The 17,658-nt window shown below is 29.1% G+C and overlaps 2 protein-coding genes across 2 annotated transcripts; both read right to left on the minus strand.

Moving 5' to 3' along the window:
• Positions 1-344: 344 nt before the first annotated feature.
• Positions 345-2,986, minus strand: LOC121219216 (uncharacterized). The gene is made up of 3 exons (XM_041096972.1): positions 2,810-2,986; positions 1,978-2,165; positions 345-768 (listed from the first exon to the last, which is right to left on the minus strand). The coding sequence occupies exons 2-3, from the start codon at positions 2,157-2,159 to the stop codon at positions 582-584; spliced, it is 369 nt and encodes a 122-aa protein (XP_040952906.1). The 5' UTR covers positions 2,160-2,165; positions 2,810-2,986; the 3' UTR covers positions 345-581.
• Positions 2,987-14,408: 11,422 nt separating this feature from the next.
• LOC107932215 (1-aminocyclopropane-1-carboxylate synthase 7) lies at positions 14,409-16,331 on the minus strand. Its single transcript, XM_016864176.2, is given in 5 exon segments — positions 14,409-14,788; positions 14,791-15,320; positions 15,690-15,850; positions 15,945-16,073; positions 16,158-16,331. Coding segments are annotated over 5 exon segments (1,329 nt in total). The 3' UTR covers positions 14,409-14,453.
• Between the last annotated feature and the right edge of the window lie 1,327 nt (positions 16,332-17,658).

Consider the following 17,658-nt stretch of genomic DNA (forward strand, 5'->3'; position numbering starts at 1 on the left):
GATCAATTTTCTATCCATCCGATCAACAACCCTATTTCAATAACACCAACCACATTACCAAATATGATACTTTAAGATATTACCATATCATCATTTGAAATTTATGCCACATCATCATACTTTTATATTTTTCAAGTTTAGTGATAAAAATAAACCTAGTTTTCAAATTCAAATGTAAGCGGATCAAAAAATATATGTATCAAAGTAAACCTGGCCAAGTTCAGGCCAAAAATTATATTATTCTACGTGAAATATTGAACCACTGGACCAATTCTCGATTGAACCGTCAAGGCTGGGCAACAGGTGCGGTAGAAACAATATGAAAGGTTAGTGGAGATGAGTAATTTGCACCGTTATCAACCTTCGGGGTGCATTAAATTCTGTAAAGATAATGAAACAATAGCAAGGGCTTATTATCAACCTAAGCCGTTTCAACTTTCAACTATAACAACTTATTCAGGCTATACCGAGTGTTAATTCACTGATTTCTCAGCTTCAAAAATCTCTAAAAACAACAAAAATGCACATCCAGTGTGGCCGTAATTCAATCGTGCAATGGCGAAAAAACATCCAAACTCCCCTTAAACATAGTAACCGGTGAAAGTAAAACCCCTTCCCACTATCTCACCTGCGCAATACCATGCAAAGCACTCCATTCCAAACAAAGCGGCAATACCGGCATCTTCGACCTTCAGCTCTTTCCTGTTCTTCCATAGTTGTTTGACATAATCGAGCTCCTTCCAGAATGACTCTGTACGACCTGGGATACTGCAAAAAATTGTATCGAAAGGGGTTATTTAGATACACACTCGTAATTCCAATTTTTAGACAGTATTACTGCCTCCAAATTTGAGACAGCATGTAACAAGGAAATTGCAAATAATCACAGTTATCATCGACCCAGAAAGCAACCCAACCACATTGTAACAAAATGACATTTATCTTGAGAATCTCTAGAAAATGGTTCATTCATTTTTCTTTTCCTCATAGGTATTCATCCAACACGGGTATGGTCAAATTTTTACAAGTTTTTCTATTTATTTAGAGGGTTCTTGGAGGCCATATCACAATACCTATGTATAAGACACAAGTGTCGGACATGGGTGCTTCGAGAATTTCAACAGCAAGAATTTCACTTCCTTACAATAAATCTAAGTAAATGTTCTCTTACAATGGCCTACAAAACCTTCCTATTAGCATGCAAATGAAACTCATCTTTACCATAGACCAGTATCCTAATCCCGGGCACTTTGTAACTCAAACAAAACCAGGAATAACAGTGTACTAAACTGTATAATTCATTAATAATGCAAGATAAATATGGAAATACGATAAAATCATGAACACAATACAATAGATGCAAGTAATTGGGCAGCCGCAGTAAGAAACAATGGCAAAGCACAAGGGATTATCATTGACATGCCCCAAGTAACATCTAAAAAGAAGCAAGCACCATCAGTTTGTCCAATTCTTCTAAAATCAACCAGATGTGTGTGTATATATTTTAGGTAGCAGTGAACATGTACAACAGTATGGCCAAAAATATTACCGCTGCAAGATTTCACTTGTCACAAATGAAGTTAGTAAGAACTTCATTCACTTTGAATCAACTTGACTGATGACTTGGACTAATTATAACATATTTCCTTCACTATATTTGGCAGCTGATATTTTAGTCTGCTAGATAAAGCATACTTCAATCCTTTTGTTATGGGAGCTTTACAAACAAAACATTTGACATTTAAATACATGATACCCTTGCTCGAAAAGTTGCTTTATATGATTAATTTAAGTACAAAACATAAATAACATACTAACCTACATATATTAGTCAATTTAGATGCATGGAAATCCACTAACTAGACAATACAAGCAAAAAGTATCAACACATTTCAACAACACAGAAAAATAAGAATCAGCGACACAGCAACATAGCAGAAAAAGAGGAGCAAATGACTAAAAGCAAGTAGCAAATACCTAGCAAGGCGAGTGTAAAAGAGTTGCTTAGCCAACTCGTTGCACTTCTCCACTGTCGGCGGGTCTTGAATGTATTGCTTGTTCTGCTCCAACAACTGCTTGTAGTAAGCAGTTCCGTGCTTCACCACAAACTTTGAAGCTTGGCACGCCTGAGATTGCAACTGCTGCAATTTTGACGCCATCAAAATCTGCACCATATATGAAAGTTCAAAAATTAAACAATAAATCATCTCCCTCTGAATTCAGAAAACCATAAAGAAAAAGTCAAATTAAGCCATCGATCCTGTGTTTGAATGAAATTTGAGATTTAGATTTCTACTTAAAAAGTAAGTATTTTCCATCAAAATTTGCCATTAACATACCACGCAATCATTCATACCATCTTCAGAAGCAAATTTTAATCAATAAACACTATCTTAATCAATAACTGGACTAGAATTTTTAATTTGAAAAAGTAAGAGGACCTGATAATAAGCAAATTTTGACCCCAAAAAAATATATATTAGCAGTATCAACAATTTAAACCGATTTTTAATTAGCAAATGCAAGAGGATTTAAATTAGATATCAAACTTTGCCTAAAATAGGGATTACAGGCGTATTTTGACTAATTTAAAAGAAGAAGAAGAAGAAGTCGTGCAATTATATCGAACATGAAATAAGCTAATTGAAACCCTAAAAATAAACATATGAACCAATAAAAAGTGGAAATAAAGAGATGGAACAGTGATCAGCCATGAAAATCAATGGATCTGGGAATAACATGATAAAAGTACTGAGATGGTTTGAAAATCAAATGAATTACAGATCTAAGCAAACGAATTGAATCTTACCTTTGATGAAAGAAGAAGTGAAACATGAAAGATAGCTTGTTATCGATGGAAGGCAGAGACGATAGATCCGAGGTGGACTGGCCTTAGCTTCTTGCCGGCGCCGCTTACAAAAGGAAGAAGAGCGAGCTTTTTGGGATCAATGGATTCGTTAGCTAATGGCCTGTTTTTGGGCTTTTATTGGAGGTTCTGTTTTTTATTTTATGTAATTTTGAGGGGTCATTTTGCAATTTCGTTGAATTTTAGGGTAAATTATATTATTAGTCACCTAAACATTAGTGTATTTCTGTTTTGGTTACCGAACTATAAAAACTTTCAATTTCGCCAATAAGGTTTTCAATTGCCCAACTTCTATTAAATTGTTAACAGTGTCCTTTTTAACTGGTGTGATAGTATATTTAGTCATAAATATTTAGACATTCTATCAATTTGGTCTCAATTCTAAATAATTCAACAAATTAAACGTCTCATATTTATCAATTTTATCAATTTAGTTCGCAAACACATTCTCATCGTAAATCGGAATTATAAATACATTAAAATTATTAATCGGAGATTATTAATCATTCACTCGGAATTATAAAGTGAGGGTTTTGCCTATAATAAACCCTAGAATTAGCTAGAGACAATGAAGGAATTGTCGTTGGAGGGAAATCTTTTTATGTTGTGGACGGTGGGAAATGCTAGTGATAGTGAACGATTTCTTTTAAACCGATAGAATTTTTAAAAGTGAAGAGTTAAATTTATTGAATTATTTAGAGTCACAGCTAAGTTGATGAAATATGTAAATATTGAGAACTAAATGTATTATTATATCAATTTAAAAAGTAGGGACCAAAAACAGAATCGGTCGAAAACATCAATGACGAATTTGAGGTATAGTAATCGAGACAACTCGAAAATCTAGTAAAAGTGAAAACACCGCAACACGTAAGGCTGAGCAAGGAAATTGAAAAAACAATTTGAACCAGTGCATTTGGTTCGATTTCGGGTTGTTGTTATCACCCGAACCTCACAATTCGGTTTTGAATTTGATTTTCTCACACGTAACCCATTATATCCAAATCAAATTGAATGAAAAGAAAAACATATTTATAAGAACCATTCTAATAGAATAGTAAATTGACTAATTCATTTGACCCAATTATTATGTATAATAATTAGAAGTATAATCTTAATTTTAGAAATGTTTGTTTATATAAGAAATAATTATTCACAAACAGACAATTATATATACTTGATAGTTTACGAATTTAACTGATTATATGGCATATTGCAATCACTCGATTATAATTAATTAAAACTAGCAATTAATAAAAGAAACAACATAGTAAAACATTCTGTGCATGAATGATTTATGTTTACATTTTCTTTTAACAACTTTGAAATATTTATCAACTTAATAACTAAAATGATTTTCTTATAAAAAATTTATCTTTTGAATTATTATAATATTAATTTAACTATTTAAGTCAATTGATAAATGTATAAATGAATTTAGATTATGTATTATGATTGCTGTGAAAAATAAATTATGTTAATATTGTTTTTTGACAAACAAACTCCAAATCGAATTAAAACGTAATTATCGATTTGGATATTTTGATTTTTTACAATTTGGAATTCAAAAATAAAAAATCGAAAGAAACGATTTAATTCAATTTTTATCCAAAAACAGAACCAAATACACCCTGGCAACCCCCGAAAAATGTTAAATTATTTTTTACACTAAAACAGGATGGGTTTTTAATTACCTTTCTTAGAGACTTCTTATTAATAAATATAAAAAATTTTAAAATTTTAATAGATTATTTCTAAAATGATAAAAACTTAACATATTTATTCTCAAACAAATACCATGTTTATTTTTTAAAAATTAAAATTTTATGTAGTATTTATACATATTTATAATAATTATAAAATGTAATTAAATATAAAATATTCTGTCCAAAATTCAATTCAAATCAGTGGGTCCCAATAGATGCTCTTGCAAAAGGCTATTGGGCACAAAATTGGGCTTTATGATTCATAAGCACCGGTCTCCTTCCCTATTGAACAAAAGCCTTTTAACAGCCCATAATTCAAGGTTGTAAGCTGCAGTGACAAAAGAAAGGCCCATTTTTTGGGGTCTTAAACTATTTTATAGGGTCACTAATTTAATAGTAGATTTGTGAATTATGATCAAAACTCGAAAATTCAAACCGATAACCTGATTTTGATCATTAAGGTCCAAACTCAAAATTGGCTTGAGCTAAAAGTGATGTTTTTTTTTTTTAAATCGAATTGGTGGTCGTATTGATTACATCATTAGTTCGATTGGTTCAACCGATTCGATTAAAAATTTATTAAAAATTAAAAAAACTTTGTTTAACCGTTGGTTCGAGTGGACCCCGATCTAATCGGTTCAAAAACACCTTCCGAACTAGTACCCAACCAATTCTCGATCCAATCTGCCGGTTTCATCCAAATGACATTGGCTAAAAGTTATCCAACCTCAAAATAATCAAAACCTGAAGTGACTTGGATTTGAGATAACTAAAAAAATCAGATTGAAAACTTAAATTGTTGATAAGTGTCACGACCCAAAACCAAGGCAATTCATCCAATTGATGGGTGTCAGAATTGTGTCCTCTTTGGTTGTTACTAGAGGTGTGCATGGATCGGGTCGGGCTCAACTAAAAATTTAGGCCATTTTGCTAGGCTCGGGCCCAACCTAAAAATGGGTCTAAAATTTTGCCCAAGCCCTACCCGGATAAAGAGGCTAAAACCCGAGCTTGACCCGGCCCGCCATATTAATTTTTATATTTTTTTGTATAATTTTAAAATATATATAATACATCAAAAATACTAAAAACATCAAAATAAATATTTCCCAACAAATTGAAAATAAAATTTAAAAATATGTATACTTAAATAACACTAAGATAGATGCAACTTAACAAGCAAATACCTCTAAAATAATAACAAAATTAACAAACATCTTTAAAATAATAATAAAATTAACAATAAAATAAGTTTTATACAATATCTAAATAATAACAACAAAATAGTAGCAGTATAATAGTAAAATGGTCGTAAAATAGGGAGAAAACAACAAGAAAATAATATTAAAAAATAAAAAGTAGATTTTTTTGTCCTTTAATGAATTCGGGTCAGACTGGGCCTGGTCTGGGCCGAAAAATGTCTTACCCGAGGCCCGGCCATTTTTTAAACGGGTTTTTTTTTGTTCAAGCCTATTTTTCGGGCCTATATTTTTGCCTAAACCCTCCCACATTTCGGGCAGGCCGAGTGGCCCGACCCATGAGCAGGTCTAGTTGTTACGTGAGTACATAATTTAGAATTGTGTCCTCTTTGGATATTCATAGAATTGTAACGACCCACATTTTTCTACGGAGTTCACTTCTTTGTATTAGAGGATATGGATTTGAATCACTAGAAACCCATTTGTGGGTAATCAAAAAGAACAATTTCAGATTATGTACTCACGGTTAAATATATTGAATCAAATTCTAGAAAGTACGCTTAGATTCAAATATCTAAAAAATGTACTTATTAGTATCCAATAAAGACAATTTCAAATTATAATCTCGTAGTAACTCAATCAACTGAGTTGGTTGCCATGAACAAAATATATATTCTCGCGAAAACTATAGACAATAATAATAAATACATAAAGAAAATTATCCAATCTTAATATCTATAAATTTTTATATAAAAAAATGAATTCTTATTTTTCAACCTAGGGGTCGATTTCCACATCACATTGATGGCAAAAAGGTACCATTATTGCAAAATAGTTGAATGATTGGATTTGATGCTATATTGTTGGGGATAATGTGTTTGGACTTTGGAAAGTAATATCAAATATCAATTTCAATTGTACCATGTAATTGCAGCACATCTTTGACATGACACCCTCATGAATAATATGGCTTACAATATGAATATAATACCAAAACCAACCAGCAAATGGCTTACAATATAAATTAGGATAAATCATATTAATACTCACTTAATTGTATTTTCTTTTGTCACTTAACTACGAAAAATTATAAAATCGTCACTTAATTATTCAATTTTGTCTTTTTTGTCACTCAACTATATTAGATTTTTGGGTGTTTCTATTTTTACACTAGCCAGTTAGTTAGTGACCAAAAAAGACAAAGTTGGATAATTAAGTAACTATTTTATAAAAAAAAAAGACCATATTTGAGTGACCCATAATATAATTTACCCTATAAATTATTAACTATTCAAAGTTTATTTAAATACAAAATATTTCAAACACAACTTAATAAAAATACATAAACAATATCTAAATAAGCAATTTTGTTACCTAAATTCATCAGTATTCTAAGGGTGAAGTTAGAAATTTTGTTTAGAGATCAAAATTGAATTATAAAAATTTGAGAATAAAATGTATTTTTCTCATTATATTAACTTATAATTTTGTAATTTTTATAGAGATTAAACTTCACCCCAACAACTCCATCATTTTTTTTGGAGAGTCAAAGCCCCTACTTATCTCTTGATGTTGTTCATAGTTATTACTTTGCTTAAGCCTAAAAACAATATCTCTTGATGTTGTCGATTAAGCTTTAGCTTGGTTGACATCGATATTATTATCAATTTAGGAAAATATGGGTTAGAGCACGTTAAAATATGTTTATCCTATTATTTAAATATTAAAAATAGATTATAAGTAATTCTAAAGATTTTATAAAAAAAAAACCCATAATTCTTAAAAAAAAAAAAGGTTTATAATAATAACAACATCAATTCAACTTTCTTATGGTGATGGGATTGCGATCAAATGTGGACCATTGGGTCCATGGAAGCGCAGATTACGCAATCAAAATGCCTGTTTTTTCAACCTTCTTATGGAGATCTCGAGTAGGAGATCGAAAAGAAATATAATTATTATGGTTAAAATGTGTTCGAAGTCTTTCGACTTTTCACACATTTGAATTTAGTCTTTTCACTTTTACTTTTAAGAATTTAGTCTTTTTATTATTCAAAATTTAAGTCAATTTGTTAAACTTTCAAAGATTTTCGGGTAAATTTGTATGTGTGACTTTATAAAAAAATATTCACTTAGTAATAAAAGAGACACTAAGAGAGGGAAGGCAATGAGATTGGCTTCCTAGAATGAGAAGATTGCTACATTACCCTTTTAGATTTTGTAATATTGTAATTAGTATAAAGGTAAATTCACATTTTACCCTCAAATTATTCTTTATTTCTATCCCCCAATAAAATTTCCTAGCTTCCTTTTTTATAGTCATATAACAAAAAAAAAACGTAATAATTAATTTGAATTTAACAAAAAAATTTTAACAATATTATAATTGAACTTGTATTTTTAAATTTTAAAAGTAGAGAGTTAAATTCCTTAAAATAAATATCAGGGACTAAATTTCAAATCTCCAAAGAGTATTAATACTTATAGCTTATATTAACCAGATATTATTTTATTCCATCATGAATCATGATGCTAGCGTGGCAATATCGAATGGTAATGATCGTCTTACTCCGCCACGCGGTTGATCACGGCGGCTTTGATAAAATCAGGTATTTCATGCTTAGCCAGCTGGTTTACTTTTTGACCGATGGAAATCGTGGGATTTTTTGTCAATACACTGCTATGCTCTCTTTTTTTTCTTTTTAATTTTGTAAGTAGTTTTAGACTTTTCGCCCTTTTTGGAATTTTAATTTTCTTAACATGTTTTTAAAAATTAAAAATATATTTTAGGAAAAATAAAAATAAAAACAAAAAATTAAAAATTGTTATAAAATAAAGAGAGATTGAGAGAATAAAGAACAAAAAAAAATGAAAGTAATAGAGAATGTACTTTATTGATCAAATGGATGATTATGATACTTCATCAAAGTTTCAATTTATAGACATAAGAAGTATAAAAGAAGCAGAGATCTAATTCTAATAACTATTAAAATTTAAAGTACATTAAAACTTTATCTTGATCATGATGGACATCCACTTAATAAGATATTCATAATACTCCTCTTTGAATGTCTATTGGTAGATAATGTGTCTCATTAAAACCTTATTAGGATAAACCTTGTGGGATAAAAACCTAATGAAAGAAAAAGAGTACACGTTTATAATACGCATAATATACTGCCTCATTAAAAACCTTACCAAGAAAACCCAATGGGACAAAACATCGGTTAAGGGAAAATGAGTACAACATGTATTTACTCCCCCTCATGAAAACATCACATACTTTCTCGTCTACGTATTCAATCTTGAATACTAGTTTTTCAAATGACTATTTGAATGTATTGCTAAGCATTTATATTATTATTCTTTTAAAAGTCATGGGTGAGGGAAATTTGGGAGAAATATATTTTGATCTCTTCAAAAGATTCAAAAATAATCATAACAAACTTTAATCATAATTCTTTTATAAAAACACAAATAGATATTTTGGATCATTTTACAATCCTCCTTTCACTACTATTTATTAAGTCAAATTTATTACATATGTTCAAATTATTTCAATTTATATAAATGAAAAATTTCTTGAGAATTTTAATATGCTTCTAGTATCCTAAATCCTTCAAAGATTTTAATATAAACTTTACTATATAGTGGTTCATAAAAGGTTGTAACAACAACTATTAGACGCAAGTTAAATCTTTTATGAATTGTCAAAATAATATATCTAAAGGTTATTGTATCCACTATAAAAGAATATTATATCTTTTCATAATCAATGCTAGGATTTAGCGAAAAACTTCATATTTCTATTTCAACTGCACCTTCACTGGCTTTATACCTTTAGATATTTGAACTACTGGTCCAAAAGCTCTACGAATTTAATTGTAATTGAGTTGTGTCTTTCTATTTCGATCAATTTATTCCATATATATGTTTCTCAATAGATTTATTCAAAATCCTCAATTTATTTCATTATTTCAATAATAATATTGTATGCAAAATCATTGTCAACCACTTTTATTATTCGGTTCCACATTTTCTCGAATTGACATAACTTATCGAAATCTCTTATTTTCACAATTGTAATCTTCAGCTTCAGGTACCCGAATATCCTCTGAAGTTTTACTTATTAGTTATGTCTTGGGTCTCTTCTAGAGCACCCGCCTCCACTATATGACCATCTAGAAGAATTTTCATCTTTGAAACCGATCAATTTATTATTTATTCTAATTGATTGTCCTACTGGGACTTTGATTCAAATTAAAATATTAGATGGTATATAACACTTGGTTATTCTCATTAAGTTTGTAAGTACATCTAATAGTTAACTTATAATGAGTTATTCTTATTGAATTTCTGGTTCAAATTACTCTCCCCCTAATGTCGGGAAAACTATCGAATCAAAATTATAATAAAAAATCATGTCATAATCGAATCTGCAATACATTCAAAACATCTAATAATACAAAGAAACTTGTAATTAATATATATTCCCACATTAATTTGAGGATCCACTCATCTTTGTGCGTTGTGGTGGAGCAATTGGAATATATATGCACATACAAAAATTCAAAGATGAGAAATATTTAACTTTTGATTAAAAACCAATTGTAATGGAGAGTATTTATAATTTATTGGATTGATGCGTACAACATGTAAATCAATACAATTTCATGTTAAAATAGAAAGTTTTGTTTTCATAAGTAATGATTTAGCTATTAGTTGGAGGCTTTTGATAAACAATTCAGCTAACCAATAAAAAGTTTTTTTTTTTTAAAAATTGAAATTTTAGAATGCATGTAGCATTCTCATTAGATAACTTAGATTTTTTTTTAATAATCTCATTATAAGTTCTAATTATATTTTGTTTTTTTAATACAATGTCTAGAATTATTCATAGTCCCTCTCCAACCCATAAATAGGAGGATAATACATCTTCCTACATTGAAAACAGTACCTATGTCAATTGAGCTAAGACTTAATCGTTAACTTAGATTATCTTGTTTTAAGAAATTATGGATTTAAATAATTTAAATAAATAACAGTAGGTTTTATAATACATGTAAGGGTAAATTATAGTAGTAGTCATCCAACTACTAGTAAATTTCTTTTTTGTCACCTAACTATGAAAGGTTACGAAAAGACCACCCAATTATTTAAATTTTGTCTTTTTTGGTCACCAGTTGGTCAATAGTGGTAGCTTTTAAAATCGACACAATAACAATTTTAACCCTCAATATTTACGCATTGTGTAATTTAGTCTTTTTTACAATTTTGCTTTTCTTTGTGTCTCCTTCACCTAAAAAGCTAAAAAAAATTTATAAGCTAAATTTGATTTAACATATATATATATAAAAATATGGAAACACCAAAAGATGATAAATTTTATCTTTTCTCATTCTTCTAAAATTAACTCTTAATATTCTAGAAAAGTTAAAACTGCAAAAAAAAACAAGACTAAATCACACAATATTATAAATGTTAAAAGCTAATTTTTAAAAATTATAATTTAAATTTAACCTCTAGTACTACTCGATTTCATCCGTAAACGTCTATTATTAAAGTTGATAAAATTGATGCTTAATTTGTGCAAACAATCCTATCAATTTTAATTTATCTATGATAAACTATAGCTTTAGAATATAACACATTGAAGCGTTAGTTATGGATAAGATGTTTGATATGAATACATTAATAACAAAAACAAGGTCTAATCACTCATAGTAATAGATAGATTTGATATATAATCATACCAATAATCTCGGCAGTTTTTCCCCTAAATACTAATTTTTTGTTGGTGTGATTAAGTCTATTAATGGACCGTTTTGTTAGGTGTTTAGTTTAATTAATATTAATTTGAATAGAATATAATATCTTATCAAGCTAATAATTACATATCATTGTACATGCATGCCATGCAATTGGATTTATAATAAAGTATCTATTTTAATTATTAATTAGTACGACTTAATCCAGCTTAGTGTTAATTTGAGTATGACATTTGATTGGATCGACTGAAATATGTGTTGGCCCCATGGAAGGAAATAAAATTACAAAAAGTTATTTTATATGATTTTATAAATTAGTATTTTTTATTATTATTTCAATTAAAAGAAAGCAAATCAAATGTCAAATTAAGCTAAATTATTTTATATAATTTTAAAAATTAGCATTTATTATCATTTTTATTAGTTTTAAGCGATTCACGCAGAAGTCAATTCGATTTTTTTATTTAAATCAATCGATTCTCGATCCAAATACTAGTATTATATTCTTCATTTATAATTCTCAAACTCAAAATTTTATTCAAATTTAATTACTTTATTCATTATGATATTTCAAGCCACCATAAAAAATAGTAAAATACAAAAAAAATATATTTGAAGAGAATATTGTGGAGAATGATAAGCCAACTAATAAATCTGATAATTTATGGGATTTGCTCAAGTGAAATGCTCAATAGATTAGACAGCCTAAAAGCATAATATATACAATTAAAATCAAATCAGAGTAAATAAACACAAAAAAAGTGGATAACAACAATGATTAATGATTATTTGTTTGAAAAAAAGGGTAAAAGTACTTAAAAATTTCTCATTAAATGTCAGCTTGTATTTTATTTTTTCTCTTAAAATTTTTATTTATTTTTACTTTTGAAAGTTGATTTTTATTTGTTAACATGACGTACATATGTCATGTCATTATTTAATTATTTTGTTAAACATGTCAATTTTCAATAGTACAAATAGATAATTTTTTTTTAAAAATAACTAATTTATTTTTAATCTAATGTACATTAATTAATTTTTTATTTTAAATAAAAACAATAAATATAATATAATTATTAGTATAAATCTCTCCATAATACCTAAAAAAAACTTGTTAGAATCAATGATATTTTGGACGGCCATGTTCTAAAATGATTAGCTGTAAAACCCATGCAATTTCCTCCTGATTTTGACAAATTTTAGAAGTAAAATACTTTATTGAATTAATGTTTACATTTAAGAAATTATGAAAGATGTCACTTCGTATGTATAAATATGCATATTTGCATGGGGTTGAAATGTGTGCCACAAATAATTCCCATACCATCACTTGAATTTTTAAAAAGAAATCCTAATTATGATTTTGACCGAAGTTAATAATAAAAAACCGAATTATGTCAAATTAAAGTACATGATATTATATTTCGTGAATATTTTATGTAATTTTTTCGTTAGAACTTTTTTAATATCGAGACATTTCGTGGAATCAACCCTTTAATTGAAGGGTAGACATCTCACTTAATAAATTCATACAATCTATCTATATCAACCATCACCAAATTAAGTGAGCTCCGATCACTAACCATCTTATCCAATTCGAAGAGTCTTTATACACATCATAACGTTATATCTAGACCAATTAGATCATGTTACTTGTTTGTTAATAACTCTATCACAGAACACACATGTCACCTTAAAACAAAGAAAGATCCCATATATATAATATATAAATCGAGACTTTGATAAAACAACCCAATCACAAAACAACATTAATGGAAAAGATCATAATTTGACATATGAATACTCTTTATTTGCTTATTAAAATGATTTATTAATTTTTAATAAAATGAGGAAATAATTTATTTCAATAATAAGATTTTGAAAAGTGATAAATAGTATCTACTAATATATCATTAAAAATTTTATATTAAGTACAAAGTTAAATATTAAAATTTTTATTTTCAATGAAATAAAATTTTTTAATGATGTATCAGACGCATCCTAAAAATAAAATTTATTTTTTAATTACCAACTATTTTCTTTGAATTATTTGACCTTCCACCATTTTTGCATTATCATAATTTCATGACAACGTGGAGCCTTATGAATTGACTTATTTTCTTGGTTGGTAATTGTATCCAATATTATTAAAGAAAAATAATAATTCTTGCGTTGCTTGAATTAAATAAGAACAGTCAAATACATCATAAATTAATGGTCTAATTCAAGTTTTACTCCCTTTGCTATGTTGAAATTTACAAGTTAATCTCACTTACTTTAATTTTATCTGTAGTGCCAAATTTATATAACACGGTTAGCTGATTCTCTTTAAGTGATGACAGAGATATTTTTTTAAAAGATGTACATTGATTGTTGGTTGAATATGGGCTAATTGAATTTTTACATGGCATTGATAGTATGATTGAATAACAGTAAATATGTAAATTTATTATTGTTAAATATAGTTGATTAGATTTTCTTATGGTCTTGATTGTGTAACTGAATAATTCTAAATAATGGTGTTATCAATTTGGATTGATAAATAACATTATAAAATTAGAGGGATTAAATTTCAACATAATAGAGGGACTAAAACCAGAATTAGACCTAAAGTAATCAAAGGCAATATAATAATATATAACATTATAACTTAATAAAACCAGTTTAGGTGAAAAGAGAAAACAACGACAGAAAGTTCTTCCAAATAAAAAATAAATGGAAGAATTTCTAAGAACTTGCTTACAAACCCATAAGCAAGAAAACAAAGGATATAATCACTTACACCTAAACATAAAACATTAACAACTTACATACATACACACGCATATATATGTATGAAACTTTACATTTTTTAACGACCCAAAACCCCAATTCTTCAAACGAATTCAATTTCGTCCAAAGAATCTCAAAAAAGAAGCTACCGGTTCACTGAACAAACCTTCCTTTGTTCCATGAATTTATGTATTCTTTGCAATGCAACCCTTAATGTTTGTTCACTCATATTAGCAAAACAAACCCTGAACCACCCTGGTTCACTACAATGGCATGAGGATCCTGGTGAGATATTAAGCTTCACTTGGTTTAATATAATGTTCCAAAGCTCCAATTCACCTTGTCGTGTTGGTTCATTCAATAATGGACTCAAATTCATCCAACAAAATAACCCAGCATTGCCTTTCAAGCATTCGATCCCAGCTTTTTTAAGCCCTTGAATGATCATGTCGTAACGTTTGTTGAGCCTTTCACGGTTTGTTTTATGTAGTTTTGGGTGAATTCATGGTTGGATAACATGCAAGCCAAGAGGTGTTGTGTTTGAGATGAAATCAAGGTGAAACTCGACATCCGTCGGGCGGTTGTAACAACGTCGTCGTTGTAGGAATATATCGTACCGACTCGAAAACCGGGGAGGCCGAGGTCTTTAGATAGGCTGTAAACGATGTGAACACGTTCAGCGTCTTTGTAGTTACGGTTACGGAGGATTTCGGCGATGCTAACGAATTCCGACGGTGAGAATGTTGAGCCGGAATAGATTTCGTCGGAGACTAAGTGGATGTTTTTATGTACGGCGAAATCTAGGATGTCATTGAGGATCGAGGATTGGATGGTCGAACCTAAAGGGTTCGAGGGGTTTGTTATGAGAATTCCCCTTACTTTTAAGTCCATGGATTCTGCACTTTGGTATGCAGCTTCCAGAGCTTGGGGTGTAATTTGGAAATTGTTTGAACTATTGCAATGAATTGGGACAATTTTCACACCGGTCCTCCACCTCAAATCTCTGTCAAATCTGAAAAAGAAACCGAAATAATGTTAGGGTCAAAAGCTCTAGTTATATATTTTTATGAAAGTTAAAATATAATTTCATTGTGGTACTGATTTATATATTTATGATTTTCAAAAAGATTAAATTAAAAATTTAATTTTTTTGAAGGGGCCAAATTATAAATCATAATTTTATCATATATTAACTTTTTTGGGTGATTGAAAGTGGTTAAAGCCCCTCCCTGTCCCTTCCCTTTTACCCCTAAGGTGATGGGATTGATTCCAATCATGCGTAAACTTGTTACTTCTAAGGTTTTACTTGTTTAAACACATTCAAAGGCTTTCATGAATAATAGTTTTCGATAGAATTGAGCGACAAAACTCGAGCTCATACCCTGGATAGTATGGAGTTGGAACCAGCAAAGCATCACCAGGATCAGCCAAAATGAATGTCAATAGCTCATTAGCTGCAGTTGCACCAGCAGTTAACACTATTCTATCAGGGTCAAATTTAACTTTTCCCCCTCTAATTTGCTCCATGAAATTTGCCATTGCCTATATGCAAAAAAACCAAACATGTTTTAGTACCATACATAAACACACGTGTTGAAACAACAATGCTGGGTTTCAATTCAACAAAAGACGGTACCTGTCTGAAAGATTTAAGACCATGATAGTCTTGAAACAAAGCATTTTCTCTAAAACCAGGTGCTCCTTTACCCCAACTAGATGCTTCATGATGCTCTTCCAAGTACTTTTCCAATAAATCAAATGAAACCTGTTTTTGATCAACAAAGAAAAGAATATTAGTACCACTCATGCGAGCAATAACCAGGTAACAGACTCGAACTCGAAACCTTACTTGATTTTCAGCCAGTCCCATTTGTATGACACCGGACTGGTTATGGACTTCATCGTAAGGGTTTTCATCGTAAGCTTTCCAACCCGCAAAATATGGAGAATCTTCCCCATGTGTTTTCGAAATTGCAACTTTTGATAATCTAACTGATGATGGTTTCTCAATCTCTATAACCATCTTGTAATAATGTATGAAAACTTAAGGATTTATGTATGTGTATGCGTGAGAGAGAAAGAATATTAAGGCTTGAATGTGAATATGAAACCTTTGTGAAAGGGTAGGGGGTTTATATATAGGGGTCATTGAAGAAAAAAATATGCTTTACAACTTGGCTGGGTTTTTTTCTGATTGAAAATAAAAATGAAAAAAATATAAAAACATGTAGATCAATGATTGATTCTGTAATGTAAGCAAAATCAAAGGTCACCTTTTACAGATAGTATATTTATCTTTTGAGTGACAACTGTTAGTTTCTGTCATCTTGTCAAATCTTTCTCTATCTCCAATCTCCATGAGATCCCATTGCCAAATATGGTGGTTGATAGAGGAGAAAAGGGGTTGTTATTTTAGCCTTTAATTCTCAATATCCTTTTTGTTGGAATCTAGGTTATCATCGCGATAGCGGTTCGGTTTGGTTGAATTTTTTTAAATAATTTATACCATTTATCATAATTTGATTCGGGCTTCATTTTTTTTAAGTTCAGATTTATTTTAATAAATAAACCTTATTTTATAATTTTTTTAATATTTTTATAAAAAAATTTCGCAATATTTTCATAAATATTTTTAAATAATAAATTTTCAAGATTTTTTAAATTATTTTAAATATACAATATTTATTTTTATATCTCAAAAATTAAAATTAATTATATATTAAGTAAAAAATAATTTGGTTCGATTTCTGGTAGCCGTGATTTTTAAATTTGTATTCCATAAACTATCCAAATACCTTAGTTCTGATCGTCTTTTGATTTTCCTTTGATCAGCCTTAAGTATCGGTGGATGTATCATTTTTATTCCATGTCAGATTAGTTTCGAACAGAAACAATTTGAATAAAATTAATTTGGGTTCTAAAATTTTTTATTTTTTCTTGTTTATATCAATTTTAGGTTTGGGTAATTTTGAATTTAGGTCATTCTAATTTTTAAGGTCGTTAGGAGTTTGATTCATTTGAGATTGTTATTTCAGAAATTTAATTTGGACTGTTGACTTTTTACAATTAAATTTTAAAATAAAATTGAATTCACATTAATAAAATTTGGTTTTTAGATTTAGATCAAAATTCACACACCACTCAAACCTACAATGTGAAGAGAGAATGAAACTAAACACTGTTTTAAAATAAGCTTATGTTATATCTATCTTTATCATAGTAAAGAAATTAATATAATGATTAATAAAAAATAATTTGTGATTGAATTTCTCTATAAAGTCCCCACTTCCCCCAACCTATGACAAATCAAATCCCTGTTTACAAAAACAAAAGAAAACCTAATAATATTA

This window comes from Gossypium hirsutum, chromosome D07 (genome assembly GCF_007990345.1).
Source record: "Gossypium hirsutum isolate 1008001.06 chromosome D07, Gossypium_hirsutum_v2.1, whole genome shotgun sequence".
Taxonomy (NCBI): Eukaryota; Viridiplantae; Streptophyta; class Magnoliopsida; order Malvales; family Malvaceae; genus Gossypium; species Gossypium hirsutum.